Genomic DNA, 15919 nt, shown 5'->3' with positions numbered 1-15919 from the left:
TTTGTCATGTAATTTGGAATCAGTAACGGACTACAATTTGTAAGTAATCTACCCAGAGCTAAAAACAAGTTGTTTCAACTTTTTTCTACATTCTTCTATAAATACCTGCAAATAATAATGAAAGACAGACACAGTGTTTTCTCAAAGGTTCATATTCTGGTCAAGCCTAGTGAGTTTTCTTCTGGAAATAGGAGATACACAATCTTGCCATTTTTAAGCTACACATTTACTGCTTCTTCACAGTCATTTAAATCAACCTATTAATTCTCATTAATGTTTGTGACAACAGCACACTAGAGTACAATGAACTGCAATATGTATATGGACAAAATCATACAAAATCAACAGATTTTGCTTTTATACAACAGTTCAACTGCACAAGTTATGTACATAAACAAGGGAGGAGTGCCTCAAAACCCCTCTTGTGTGCCATTGATCAAACAAATGCTCCTAATAAATATATATAGCTATTAACAACAATGCACTTAAATCACCAGTGAATACACCATGAGCCAGAGAAAGAGAACCAAAAAGGTCAAATATAATATTCAGTGAAGAAAAGTTAGTTTAGGATTAGTTGGGAAAGTGCATGATATTGTAAGGTCAAATTTTGTATGATTACTTTATTTAATGTATCAGTAACACTGCAATATAGTTGCATATTCATTAACACAATAGTTAACATGAACTAAGAATAATTGTATATATTTTTAATACTTTATAATACTTAAGTTATGAAAATTTCTACACATACCAATTAATTGTAATATTAAAATGATGTAGAAATAACAATCTAACAATGGACAAATCAAATATTTCAAGAGGGTTACCAATGTTATGTTATGGGTTGGGGGTTGGTTAAGAGAATATATGCTAATTAAATGAAACGATTAAAGCGGTAAATCTGAAAATTTTGTGATATAACCAATTATCTGCCAAAGTTTTAGGACACAGAAGCTACAGTGTATAAAAGTTAATTCTTACCTCTCCATTGCAGAAGCAATATATAATTGCAACAAAGAATCCCTGGAAAATAGAGCATGAATATAAAGATACAAGTTATAGCAACATACTTTTGTGTCTATGCACAATCTTAATTGTCTACATCTTTTTTGAAATATTACCTGGAATGAGTTAAAATAACTGCTTAGTATATATATATATATATATATATATATATATATATATAATAGATTGAAAGTATATTTTTAAATTAATTTCTTCATATATTAAAATAGAAATCAGTTATTATAATAATATTTCACACAATTTTGTTTTCTTTATTGGAGTTAAAAAGCATTTCATAATGCATCTGGATTTGCCACGGCACCCCAGACACTTCTGTATAGGGCATTGCCATGAATACAATGTAGTGAACCCCAAACAACGGCATGAGGACCAGCGTCGATTTCAACAGCTTTCTGTGGCATAAAGAAAAAGATAACAAAAAGAGATATAAGAACCGAACTATATTTAAATATTCAATACTGTTCAAAAGTTTGGAGTCAGTTTTTTATCTATTTTTTTTAAGTAATTGACACTTTTATTCAGTAAGGATTCATTAAATCAATCAGAAATAACAGTATAGCAATTTATAATGTTTCAAATAAAGGTGCAAAAAAAAAAAAGTGTGGTTTCAACTTCAGCAAATCAGCAAATTAGAAAGATACACACATGCATGTATATATTTAAGAAAAATGTGTTTTGTTTATATATAAAATATTTATATTTATATATAATATACATTATATATGAATGTAAATATATATTTTGAATAGTCCTTTTCATAATACACATTGTTTCAAAGCAGCTTTACAAAAAATGCATGTGTATTTATATATACACATAATAAATACACACAGTACACACACCACATATATCTAAACAAACACTTTTATTTTGTATTATAATAATATTTCACACAATTTTGTTTTCTTTATTGTAGTTTTGATCAAATAAATGCAACCATGATGAACATAAGAATCTTTTTTCAAACACACACACACACACACACACACACACACACACACTTACCTATACTGTTGTCTGGTGTCACATCTTCCTGCATTTGTTTCTCTAAGTTTTGTTGCCAAGACTCGGATTATATTCAGGAACAACAAAAAATTTACCTTTGGGGAAAAAGTATATGCACTTATTAATGCATCATAATTAAGACATATCTAATAGACACATGACATAACTGCATTAACAAATTACTCTTACAGTGTATTCACATTCATGGAACTGGCTGACAAATAAATATAATATTTGCAATTTACTTGAGACACATGAATGAATCATATGAAGCTCAACAGAACTAAGTCAAATGTGTACACACTTGACTGTATTTATACTAAACTTTTTATCTAAAGAATTCTGTCTAAATAAGTGTCTACTTATGAATTTCTTTCTTATTTATGTAAACTTACAACAATTGCTGTCAAAATAGGGATCTGCACAATCCATTTCAGGTTTCCTGCACTTAAATCCCAGCACCTGTAGATCATAAACCAGATGAGAGAAAGCTCAATCCAGACATCCTATTAATATTTAATAGATAGTATACAAAGATACTGTGTTTTATTTCTAGAGTCTTTTTGCAAAACATCCTGCATGTGCATACATTATTTACCATGTAGAGAATATTGTATTTGTTCCGCAGGCTGAATTAATATTGCATTCCTGTATAAATGCACACATGGCAATATTGGCAAACAGTTTGAAGCACAAACACTTACTCAGTGTCAGCAAGGGTGGCTCTCACGCTGGCCCAGATGGTTACAAACATTGCAGGAACACCTGTTTAATGAAACCTTTAGTGACCTTCACTTTCAAATTGCTACATACAGAAGAACCTCAGTGCTTTTTAAATTAATGAACTAATAAATAATTGTATTAGTTTATTTGTTCTTGTATTGCAAATAATAATAATAATAAATGAATTAAACATTTTTTTTGTTTGTTTTGTGGTGGTGGTGAAAATACTGGCAAAGCATTTATATATAAACCTGAAGTACTGGCCCAGCAGAAAAAAACACAACAAATAACAACAACAACAAAATCCTATAGTTGAGCCCTGGCTCTGCAACACTGGTTTAAGCAACAGAGAAGTGGTTTAGCTACACAGCATCCACATTGTATGCGCTGTGCATGTACATCTTTTCCGCACAGTGTGTACAATGCAGGAGCCGTGGAGTCCAAATTATATCCACAAATGCAGACACATTTGCTGTTGTCTCGAAAAGATATAGCGCATGTCACAGTGCTGCACTGGAAACAATTAACAATACCTCAAAGTAACTCTTGCCATTGTTCAAGAGTAAAATTAAAAATCAGTTTGATATACAAATTGACAGCTAATTTAAATTAACTGGAGAAGATGTCCACTGAAAGCACTGATTAAATATTTTGGATGATTTGGTGTCTGTAGCCAGAAGCCGAATAATTATGTCCTAGTGTTTTGTGTATTGTGTATTGGGCATGAGTCTACATGAAGAAGATTGTTTACTCACCCCAGCCAATCAGAGTAAAGCCCCAAAGGTACTTCCTGTCTGAGAAGAAGGTCATGAAGATAAGGCTGTGCAGGTACAGGCCTTCCACCAGAATCCAGTAATAATTAGTCGCCAAGAAGTACAAGAAGAGAGTGACAGCCACCTTGCATCCAATCTTAAAGGGTAAAGTAAAATCGATTCAGCACATATTGATTAGAAGCATGTGTTCCAATTTCACCTTCATTTGGTTTTGAGTTACAAGCTATATGTAACTTGACTCACCCTCAAAAATCGACATTTGTAGTTTATATACAAGGACAATTTAAAACAAGCTTTGCAAGATAATGTGAGTGGTTGCCTCTGAGATGAGGAAACAAGATGTGGCGTCAGTAGCCAGAGCTATGGAAAACTACCTTTCTCCAAAAAAGTCTTGTTGAATCACGCCAGTGTCTCACACTGACCAACGGCATTCAAGCACGCCAAATGGAGGCAGCTCTCAGCCTATATAAAGTGGCACCAAACGCCAAATCCTCAGAATCTTTTGATTGAGGAATAACTGGTGAGCTCTACTTGAGTACAGTAACACAGACAGCAAATGCAATGTCTCATTCCCTCATCTCTGGGAAGTGAGGTTACGAGAGTAACCAGAGACTGTCCTTTTTGATTTTGATTCATTGCATCGATAGCTGATCATATGATCATCACGCTGCATTATCAGTGTAGAACTGACCCAGCTCACAGAGTGGTGTCTTGGAAGAATATTTTACATGAAACATTGAGGTGGTGGCCACTGCCAACACCATACAGAAGTTGCACAAGCATCAGTGGTTAAGCAGCCGGCCACTCGTCATAATATTATAGTATATAATATAGTATATGGTGCACATCAATTATAACATGGACTACAGCAATGCCGGCATCTTTATATACAGTTAACAGTGGTGGCTTCCCAATCAAAGGAAGCCTGCCAAGCATCAGGAGCTAGTTGAAGAGTGCAGGAGGCAGGGCTGGCAAACTCGTTGTGAGCCTCTGGAGGTGGGCTGCAGAGGATATTTAGGGCAGCCACTCTGCAAAGTGTTTACACTACTAGGCATCATTGGGAAGGCAAAGAGAAAGGCTATCAGATCTGCGACCGAAGCCACAGAGAAAGCCACTAGGTGGCTTTGGATTAAGAAGGCAGAACCGTGGGCAAATGCTGGTGGGACGCAGGCCTGGGTCTGATAAACTCCGGCCAGGTCGCCTAAGCGAGGGAATATGATGTTGAATGACCCGAAACACCCAATGACCACAGGATACATCACTGATGATGTGCACCAGCTCATCTGCATGATTAATCTTTCACTAGTGCTCATTAATATTATATAAAGCAACATCAGATCACTGGTGCCCAATAAGCACAACATAAGGCAACGAAACAGTCCTTAAGAAAGGTCTGTGTGTTTGCACAGTGTCGCCTCTCATTAGGCCATCAACAGCTAATTGTCGAGGCAGTTCAGTGTGCAGACTTCACCCATTCCCTGTGGGGAAAGTGCTGTAATAGGCCTCACACGGGGAACTAAAATGTTGTGGTTCTCACACATGACAGAAAATTAATGTTACGAGTTTTGGTCACACTTTAGTTAAGGTGTCCAGTCCTCAGTCTACATCTGAATGAGAAAGATTCTGAGGATATGACATTGGCACCACTTTACATTCAAGATTCAAGAGAACTTTGTCACACCAGCCATATACAAGTATAAAGATGGGGTGAAATGTCATTTCTCTAAGGCTCGTGGTGCAACATTTTCAGCTGACACAACATAGATAGGGTGCAAATATCAAGGTAAAAGTATTAAAACATTTAATGGTCACACTTTAGTTTGGGGACCAGTTCTCACTATTAACTATGACTTTTGATCAGTGATGTGCAAGACGGCATTAAAACATTTATACAAATATTTGGCACATTCCAATGCCATTGCCCAGTGTGAGACACTGGTGTGATTCAATAAGGCATCAGAATTTGTGGAAAATGGTGTTCCCTATAGCGCCAGCTACTGACGCAATGCAGAGTGAACCTCAATCGAAAGGGATCTGGGCGGCTGCCGGTTACTGGTCCAAGTCAAAAGGGCATACCCTCAAATATTTATCATATCCTGGTCTCTGGATATGGCTTGGGACCCATATTCATGCCAAATTAGAATATCCATAATCCTTCCTGTTACTGGGTATGAGTAACTACCATAGTTACTATAATAGTCTTAATTATAATGTTTAATTAAAAAGGAAATTAATTTAATCCACATTAAGCTTAATTGAAAACCCTGTTTCCTGGTTACGCATACATGTGGAAATTACAGGAGCATCTTAGTGGCAAGTCAACAACAAATGGCTTCAGAAGATAGCGATGCTCCCAAACTACTACTATGGCAACAACGCAGTGTGGGATTTCTCTGCTATGGACTTCACTGTTAGATATGATTGTATGTGTGCTGCACTTACAAACTTGGTTTTGTTGGCAGGAGGGGCTTCTGTGATGGATTTGAGATCCTCCACAGTGATGCGCTCCATTTCCTGCAGAGCGGCACCCGAGTACAACACCACGTCTTTCACAAATATACTAATGGCCCTCAACATGAACGATACAAACAGGTGCATGTGGATGTAGTTTCTGGTGCAGTGTAGCCGCCTGAAAAATAAAAGATACAAAAGAGAAATGAGGTCAAACGGGTAATTAGTTGTGAATAGTGTGAGGTATCAAGGTACATGAACAGACCAGAATGTTGCAGATCAGTACCATGCAATAGCAGATACTTGGAGCTGTGTGAGTGTGTGTGTGTTTAGCTGCTCTCCAATGCCCTTTCACAGAGGCTAGAAGAACAATACTCATCTTAATTAGAGCCAGATGAGTCTGCCGCTGACTGTAACACATTATTTGGATTTAAAATGTTCAGAAAGCACAAATGTTGAAAATGTAGGGCTCAAAAAGTAAGCTATAAAAACAAAATTGCAAGCATGTGTTACCCAAATTCCCTTAAGGTTTGTCTACACTCTCTCAAACTAGTTTGACCGGAGCAAGTCTATTAAGTAAAAGCTCCTCCAGATTTGTTGCAGTCCTCTGAAAGAAATGACGTTGCAGCCTGAAGTGATATTTACATTACAGCTGTCAATAGGTAAAAATCTACATAAATCCCTATATTATAAATATATTTGTATAGTTATATTATATAGATAGTTTGCCCTTCACCCACCTCTACCTAAATCTATACCAATAATATAAAAACGATATAATTGAATGCATAGTTAACTAATAATACACATGTAAATATGCACAGTGACAAATATTTTAGTTGTAATATACTATTGTATGGATATTTTCAACTCAATTCAGTATTCAATGAACCTAAAATGACTCATAAACATTTGTACATTTCTTCAGATGTGTAAAAAAGTTTGCGTTTTAGATGCTGCCAACATACCCATCCTGTATGTTTCAGTGTTTATGCTAACGTATAAAACCATATGTGTGCTAGAATCAAATGCATACTGTATGTTTATTCATGAGATCACATTAGACATCGGAGCTAATGTCATAGGGAACTTTTGTCTCAAAAGGATACTGTATTGATGTCAACTAAAAGATTACAGGCACCTAAATGTCTGCACTAAAATGCCCCCTTCATTCAACACAGATAGCAATCAATAGCAAACAAGATCAACTCATGAGAATGACAGATCAATTTGTGCTATAAGAGTACAATTTAAAAAATCTGGAATAATTGTGGGTCCAACACCAGACAATCACCACAAACTGTGTGATATTTTAAAGTTAACATGGAATCAAAATTAATTGTCCTTATTATTATGATTGTTGGTATGATTTACTGAGTGTTCTGAGTGGTTGCTAGTTGTCGAAATATACCTGAATTGATGATAACCATGATATTTACATATTCTTTTCATGTTAATACTACAGATATGACAATATTGTAAACAATCAATATTGTAAACAGGAAGTGCAGATCAGCAGTAAGTGCAAAAGCATGTAATACTAACAATAAGACTTTAAGACTTTACCAATAAGACAAAGTCATTTGATTGCTGCTCTTTTCATACTAAACAACCGTCATTGTGAATAATTTTCTCTCAGATAACGGCTTTTATAATTCAGAGCATTCGTCACTCACGTGAACAAGCACCGTTAAGCATCTGATTTTGTACTTTTGATGGCAATGTCTATTGGCCACGATAATTGTGGAGTGAAAATCTGACATAAAGAGAGACCTAGATGACTGCATATTGATTTATAACAAATATTTTTTGTCACACTCAGAAAACTTTTTTTTTATATTTTGTTTCCATGACTTTTCCAGGCCTGGAAAACATATTTGAAATGCAATGATATTTCTAGATTTTCCACAGCTGTGAGAACCCTGTACTAGAGTGCAGTTAGCTGGTTGGGTAACACTTTACATTAGGAAACATTAGTCAGTGTTAACTAGTTTCTTATTAGCATGCATATTACTAGCATATTGGCTGTTTATTAGTACTTATAAAGCACATATTAATGCCTTATTCTGCATTATCATATTCTAGATCCCTTAACCCTACCCAATACCTCAACATAACTACAACAACTTCTACCTTATTTACTATCAATAATCAACAGATTATGAGTTAACTGAGGGAAAATTCTCAACTAATAGTGAATATATGTTCCCTAATGTAAAGTGTTACAGAATGTTCTAGGAGAAATGACATTAAGAAAAGTTGGTTTCAAATTAGGGATATATATATATATATATATATATAAAACAGTCAACCAAGGCCATAACCAGGTCAAATTTGTTTTATAAAATACTAGTTGGAAATTTGCAAATAATATTTTTAAAAAATATGCACACATTAACTCTTATTTGTATGCCCAGTGTGTAGAAAATGCAAAATGTTTCTTGTCTCGTCACATTTATTTAGGAATTATTTTCAATTCAAAATGTCGATTCGAAATTCGAAATTTGAGTAAAAAGAAAATATCACTGGCTATTACTGTCAGTTGTTTAACATTTCTATCATAATACAGTTGTCAAATATGAAATGTTTTACTACTTCCATCTTACCTCAGATTATTTCAACCTTAAAACTGATGCTTTGCACTGGAATTCACGCTCTGCTTCTGTGAACCGCAAACCCCGCCTACTTTAATTTGATTGGCCATTCTAATCATTTTGACATTGACGAGAGATCACAGAGGCTAAAAATGTAACTTTTAAACCTTTTTGTCATCCTAACAATAAACTGAGCCATAAAATTGTCATAAAATTTATTTTGTGATCAGTATCCATTCCTATTTTTGTTAATTCAGAGAAAAATCTGAGTTATTTCTTACTAATACTCTGAAAATGCACAGTTCAGGTGTTCAGTTCGGTCTCTTCTGCAGCCAAGCATGTTAAAATATGAAACCTTTCGGGTTTATTTTTGTTATTCCGCTCTCTCCTCTGGAGAGGTTTAGAGCAGCTGTGTCGGAATCACTTGCCTCCTCGTCATTAGACTAACTGCTGTTTAACCACCGTCCCATTGGGAACTATTGATCGGGAAGCTCAGGAGAGCTGATCCGTGTAGAGCCTGGCTTCCCGAAGCGTGCCTCAAACACTGGAGCTAATGTTTGAGAGTCACCGTACCGCATGACTGATGTCCTGGAACACATGCACCTGAGACCATACTACTGACACTGTGAGCGCAGAGCATGGAAACGCTGGCAGTGGATCAGCAGCAGCCCAAACGAGCCCTTATTAAAGTCATTTTCCTGACCTGCATTTCCTGGTGCCCAGGCAGTGAGCTGGCTCTTAAGAGTCAAGCTAATCTGGTACCTGTCAGCAGCTCGTTCCGCACACGACCCGACCCTTTATTTGAATAAGCCCACTGGATAAATAACGAAGGGAACCTCTTTGCATTAATTAGTAATGAAAATGGAACGACTGAACGCAAACGTAATAAATGCACTCATATGTCTTCATACTGAAAAAGGGCCAGTACACACGCTGGGTGAACTATTAGAGAAACATTCATTTGATGCAGTTCATTTGGAAAACATTCATAGTTCTTCATTCACTGTCACTGTAATTTACAAATTATGAATGTTACACTTACTAATCAATAATTGTTTTATTAGCGTACTCATTGTGTCTTAACTATAACAACGTGATCACATGAGTATCTGAATGTATTTTATGTAACACACAATCACTTACGTTTGCATAGACACAAACACATACAGTCAGTGCTGGGTAGTAACTGATTACATTTGTATTATGTAATCAGAAATGTAGTACTTGTAATTAGATTACATTATGTTTTAAATGCTCATAATCAGATTACACTTACTTTTAATCCCTGAAGTAATGTAATCTTTAAAGCATTTCATGATTTTAATTTTTTATAACACTAATCCCATTCATACTTTTGCGTTCAACGACAATAAATAATGTCAAGTTATTCAAATCTTTAAACAAGTTAGGGTTTAAGTAATCTAAAATTAATCCAAAAGTAGTCAGAATACATGACCTAAAATGAGTAATCTAAATTACATTACTGACGACAATTGTCATTATGTAATTTGTAATCAGGAGCAGACTACAATTTGTAAATAACCTACCCAGCACTGCATTCAGTATTTACATATTTACGTAATTATTGTCACTGTACAATTTTCTGCCGATTACATTTTTAACATTTGCAATATTATATATAGTACTCAGTATTAATGCAATTAGCTTGTAATAAATGTTATCGTTTTTAATTTAGTATTTTCCATGGACTAATCTAAAGTGAGAATTATTTACTCTGGATAACCATTAAAAACTTCGGTAACACTTCTTATGAAGCCCGTATTTATAATACATTATAAAAGTGTTCTTAAGGCATTATAATTTAATGCATAATGCATTATAAAAAAAAACTTATAATATGTTGTATCATCTCATGAGTAATCATAACAACAGTTTTAATGCATTATACTATTTACTTATTTGTGGTTATAGCTTTTAAGATTATGATGATTTATAATACATTTTATATGTTCAATTTAATAATGAACACAATGCATCCACTTAACTCACAATGCATTATATTTCCCATAGATATAATGTTTTATAAGTCTCATATCTTGCCATTGTTAACTTATTACTTTACTTAAAGCAGACAAAGACCACTTATAAATAATAACAACAACAATAATAATAAAAATAAAAAATAATATTTTTTTCTTAAACAGCCATAAGATCAGATATCTGATCAGATGAATTTGTAATAAGGCACATTTGATTTTAACTATATTTATTGTAATATCAATAAGATAATAAGATACTGTAGATCTTAAATAATGTCAAGATATGAAATTTATAATCCATTATAAATTAAGTGGATTTAACATGGTGTTTATTGCGTGTTATAAATAATCACATTCATAAAAGTTATAACCACAGATAAGCAAGTTTTATAATGTATTATAATTGTTGTTATGATTATTTCTGAGATGATACAACATTTTATACGTTTTTTTAATATAATGCATTATGCATTCATTATAACGCGATTTTGGGTTTAAGTGGTTTTAAGAATACCCTTATAATGTGTTATAAAATGGGCTTCATAGAAAGTGTTACCAAAACTTCTTTACTACTGGTTAAAATATTGTACATCAGTTGGTATGGTTAACAACTTGTTAACAAAGAATAATAAATCTTATCTAACTCTATACATATGAGCTATTTAAAGAGTAATAATTGATTACTGAGACAAAGAATGAAGAACTCACTATTTGTACATAACGTATTAATGTATTGAGACAACAGTTTATAAACTATGAATTAACTACAAACTAACAGTTTGCATATGATTTATAAGTGCTTTGTTACTATATACTTAAAATAAAGTGTTACCAAAATGGGTTTTACAAATGATTTATACGAAAAATTGTTCTGGTCATGTTTCATGGCCATAAAAGCACACATCAACTCAACTTGAAAAACCAAAAAAATGACTCAAAGTCATTTAGTTTATTGTAAATCATTTCTACTTCAAAGCAATATGTAAACATCGGCATCTAGCAGACATTCAGCTGGACTCCTTGATAAATGCACGTAAATTAGACAAAGTCTACATGTGGATATCATAAAACTTGCATCAAGTAAACAAATCTAGATATCAGCAAAATGGGATATGTATGTTGTATTTAGATTGTAGAAGAGCCCTGATTAAGACCAATTTCACACATTTGTGGTGTTTAAGCAATGCTAATTTATTTGCCCATATTGACAGGTTGCAATAATTAAGCAGCAAATGCTGTGAAGGAAAAGCAACACTGCAAGAAGAGTTTTGGCACTGAACCTCTGCTCCGTGTCACATGCTAAACTGTATGCACTGTAGCTCTATTTATCATCGAGTTATGGAAGTCTGTTTCCGTCACTGAATAAAAAAATAAAAAAGACAATTGCAACATTTTATCTCACAATTCTGACTTTTTTATCGCAATTGCAAGCTTACATCTCGCAATTCTGACTTTTTCTCAGAACTGCATGATATAAACTCGCAGTTGCAAGAAAAAAGTCAGAATTGTGAGAATAAAGTTAGAATTGCAAGATATAAACTCACAATTGCGAGAAATACAGTCAGAATTGCAAGATATAAATACACAATTCTGACCAAATCTCACAGTTGTGAGTTTATATCTCGCAATTCGGACTTCTTCCATAGCTAACTGTTTGACAAATCAACAAAAAAGTACTACTCGGCCTTTGTTTGGAAAATGTATAATTTATGGCCGTAAATCGCTTAATTTTCTGCAGCATAGTTGTGTTATGCAACACTTGTAGTGTTAAAAGCTTGCAGACATGCTACATGCTGTTGGCAAGTTTTATGCAAGAACTCTATGGATCAAAAATAAAATAAAAAATGAAAAATTTGAATAAAACAGACAATGCCGGAATAGTTTATGCATACACGTCTTGTTTGATATGATATTTTTGTCCAGGCAATATCATTTCTGCACAGCCTCCAGACTGAGGAAAGAGCCCTTAAAATAGCTTTTTTAGATTCTTCATTGTGAAGGGTTTCGTCAGTCCTTTCTGTGAAAACAAGGAGGTGGGTTTTTCTCACCGAAAGTATCCTAGGATGACTGTCGCCACCATAAGTGATCCCAGAGAGATGGAGTAGCCCACCGTGTAGATCAGGTAAAGTCTGTCAAAAACCTCCTGAGAATAAAGACAAAAATAAGAAAGTGAGAACAAGAGCTAACAAATAACAGTGCCAGTAACAGAACAGGCTGTAGGTCTTGGTGTTTAAGCAAATTAGAATGGTTGTATAAAACAGACAAGTAATCTAATCATATATTGAACATTTATTAGGGCTGACAATTGAAAAATAAATAAATAAATAAAATTGATAATAATAATAATAATAATAAATGATATAAAGTAGCTGCAATTAGCAGTGATGCCAGTACATTTTGTATTTCATCATCTTTATCACTATTTATTTTTAACTATGTGAATGCATACTTGTTTGTTTGGTACATTTTAATTTGCAATATTTGGTAAATTAGTCATAATTTGACAGCAATGCTGTAACATAAAAGTAACTTTGTTATTTGTCATTCAGGAAAAAAAAAAGTCCAAAACATTTTAAATACATGCTAAATATAAGCTATAAACAGTGAAGCTTAAATAAATATATTTTTGAAAGTGAAAATATATTAAGCTTTGAAAATAATCACCCCCCTTTAAAATAACCACATTTTGTTGCTTTGCAAATGAAGATGGACACAGTTTTTGTTTTATCCAGCTGTATTTATTTACTCAGTGCAACTTATAACATCCAAGTGAGAGATTTAACACCAACATGTCTGTAACACAGTTCGTAGTTCGGGAAGAAGGAGGCGGGAACCGGCGAACGTTTAAAGCTCCTCCGTGAGACTCGAGACCGGTGAGTGGTGCAGGTGTCGCTCATTATCAATTACTCCACCGGCCCCGCTCCGTTCCCACGGCTCTTGGCCCTGCCCCCACTCGTCACAATGTCATAACCCCCTCTTAAAAATGACTTGTAAACTCAATCAGGTGTAGATAATCACCAACTCTGAAGCAGTTGCAGGAATTTATGACAAAGAGTCATAACATGTTTTTAAAAGACACATTATCTTCTATTTTCCTTTAGACTAGTTCAAAATTTGGAAACTTAAAACTTTTTTCTTCATCTCAACGCAGTATATTATGACCATGTCTGAAACAGTCCCAGTTTCTTTATGTTTACTGCTATTTACACCACTTGAAAACACATGCCAGCAGTGTCTAATTTCTGTTTGGGCTTAAACTCAAAGCTCAAGCATTTGCATCTTTTGGTGTATAAATGAAAACACAGCTGCTAAAGAAATTACCTATCGAATCTCTGCCTTCGGCAGTTTTTCCACCAGAATCACAACTGTTTATTTGGAGAGCAAGCTGACACCCGGTGACTAAGGGATCTGCTCACGGCCTCTTGCAAAAACAGTTTGTCTTGAAGCTCAGAGAACTGACAAAAGCTGAGCGGTGAGCAGCCACACTTTCAACTGCGATTACTTCGTGCTGTAGGCAGCCGAGTAACTTCACATCGCGACCGCACTGACTGAGCGAGCTGGATCAGTGGTATGCATTAGAGGAGAGCAATCTGGCGCTGATAGAACAAGAGATTTGCCAGCTGTTAACATTTAGCATGAGAGGCGATGGCCAAACCAGCGTCGTGTTTGTGCCGTTGAGTCGCTGCACTCCAAAGCATTTCATTTGCATGGATGAATTTGTCATTAACTTCAGAAGTGGCTCTTGAGAGTTGGGAAGCAAAAAGGCATGACCTCAAAATATAGATCTCTAGACTTCATTACAGATCAAAGGAAAATATCTTCCAAAAAAGTGGCAAATAAAAACTGGAAACCATAATTGACTATTTGAACAAATTAGCCTTTATTAGTACTGTATTAATGGCAGTTTAGCCATAATTATTGGTTTATTATGGTCAATAAACTTGAACATCACTCAATAAGTGCCGTTATTATTATGGATATAACTTTCACTTTAGAATAGGGGGTCAAATTGTAAACAATGGCTAATATGCCCTTATTATATGTTCAGTTAATCATTAATTAAGTGTGTGGTCATGCTTATCTAATGCATTATTGTGAACAAGTTAATCATTAACTACTACTTTATTTATGCTTAACTAATGCATAATCTGAGCTCCCTAAATGGTAAGTTAATCATTAATTACTAGTGTGTTTGTGCTCAACTAATGCTTAATTGTGAACAAGTTAACCATTAATTAATGCTTAACTAATGCATTATTCTGGACCCCTATTCTAAAGTGTTACCAATTATTTTTGTGCGGTGAGCAACCAAGGATCTGAAAAGCTAATTTGAAAAGCCTTTGTGACAGAATTGCTATGAATATGAATAAATTGATCCAGAACTCATCATCTCCTCACACCTTTTAACGAATGAACAAATCAGATGAGCAATACGCATAACAGAAAATGTCTGCACTGAATTTTAGCAAATCACCTTAATGATCCACTTCATCAGAACATCCACATAATACAGGAAAATGAAAAATTTTGATCTATTCATGTCAATTTGTGGAACTAAAAAATCTAAATGCATTGCAAAAGAAGATAATAATAATAATAATAATTCATTACATTTATATAGTGGCGTTAGGACCCACACAGACCACAGGGTGAGCATCCCCTGCTGGCCTCACTAACACCTCTTCCAGCAGCAACCTAGTTTTCCCAGGAGGTCTCCCATCCCGGTACTGACCAGGCTCAGCCCTGCTTAGCTTCAGTGGGTAACCAGTCTTGGGCTACAGGGTGATATGGCTGCCGGCGAGTGATGAGTGGTATGACCATAAAATGTGTGAACTTGTAGAGATTTTATTATCTTGTGGTAGATATATGAGAGCTATTACAGTGTAAATCAGTTATTACGCTAAAATTAATTGTGAGAGCAAAATGAAATTGAAAATACAGAGCAAGATGTGACCCAGACAAAACACTATGAAGAGCTTGCTATTAAAGAGTTATTTCTTACATACAATACAACACAAAATGGACATTACTTCTTGGTACGTTAATATTGATTTTAACTAATGGATAAATAAATAAATAAATAAATATTTATTTAGATTTGTTTCTCTCATCTGTGTGCTTTTCATTTTGGTGTAGACGGGCAAAGAGCCTGGTAAATATATATATGTATATTTACATTTACATTTAGTCATTTAGCAGACGCTTTTATCCAAAGCTACTTACAAATGAGGACAATAAAAGCAGTCAAAACTAACAAAAGAGCAACAATATATAAGTACAAATGACAAGTCTCGGTTAGCCTAACGCAGTACACGTAGCAAGGTGTATATATATATATATATAT

The 15919-nt window shown here is 34.5% G+C and overlaps 1 protein-coding gene across 1 annotated transcript in view; it reads right to left on the bottom strand.

Annotated features, from left to right (window-relative positions):
* Nucleotides 1–15919, bottom strand: part of LOC107671674 (parathyroid hormone/parathyroid hormone-related peptide receptor-like) — an 88598-nt gene that overhangs the window by 2434 nt on the left and 70245 nt on the right. The window contains exons 5-12 of the mRNA XM_016464585.1: nt 12624–12718; nt 5973–6159; nt 3513–3666; nt 2739–2799; nt 2430–2496; nt 2035–2129; nt 1285–1421; nt 985–1031 (exon numbers count right to left, since the gene is read on the bottom strand). Coding sequence (XP_016320071.1) covers nt 985–1031; nt 1285–1421; nt 2035–2129; nt 2430–2496; nt 2739–2799; nt 3513–3666; nt 5973–6159; nt 12624–12718 — 843 coding nt within the window. The remainder of the gene's footprint in view (nt 1–984; nt 1032–1284; nt 1422–2034; nt 2130–2429; nt 2497–2738; nt 2800–3512; nt 3667–5972; nt 6160–12623; nt 12719–15919) is intronic.

The sequence above is a fragment of the Sinocyclocheilus anshuiensis genome, unplaced genomic scaffold (genome assembly GCF_001515605.1).
Source record: "Sinocyclocheilus anshuiensis isolate Anshui unplaced genomic scaffold, SAMN03320099.WGS_v1.1 scaffold524, whole genome shotgun sequence".
NCBI lineage: Eukaryota > Metazoa > Chordata > Actinopteri > Cypriniformes > Cyprinidae > Sinocyclocheilus > Sinocyclocheilus anshuiensis.
The sequence above is the reverse complement of the archived record's forward strand: the minus strand, read 5'-3'. Positions and strand labels throughout refer to the sequence as shown.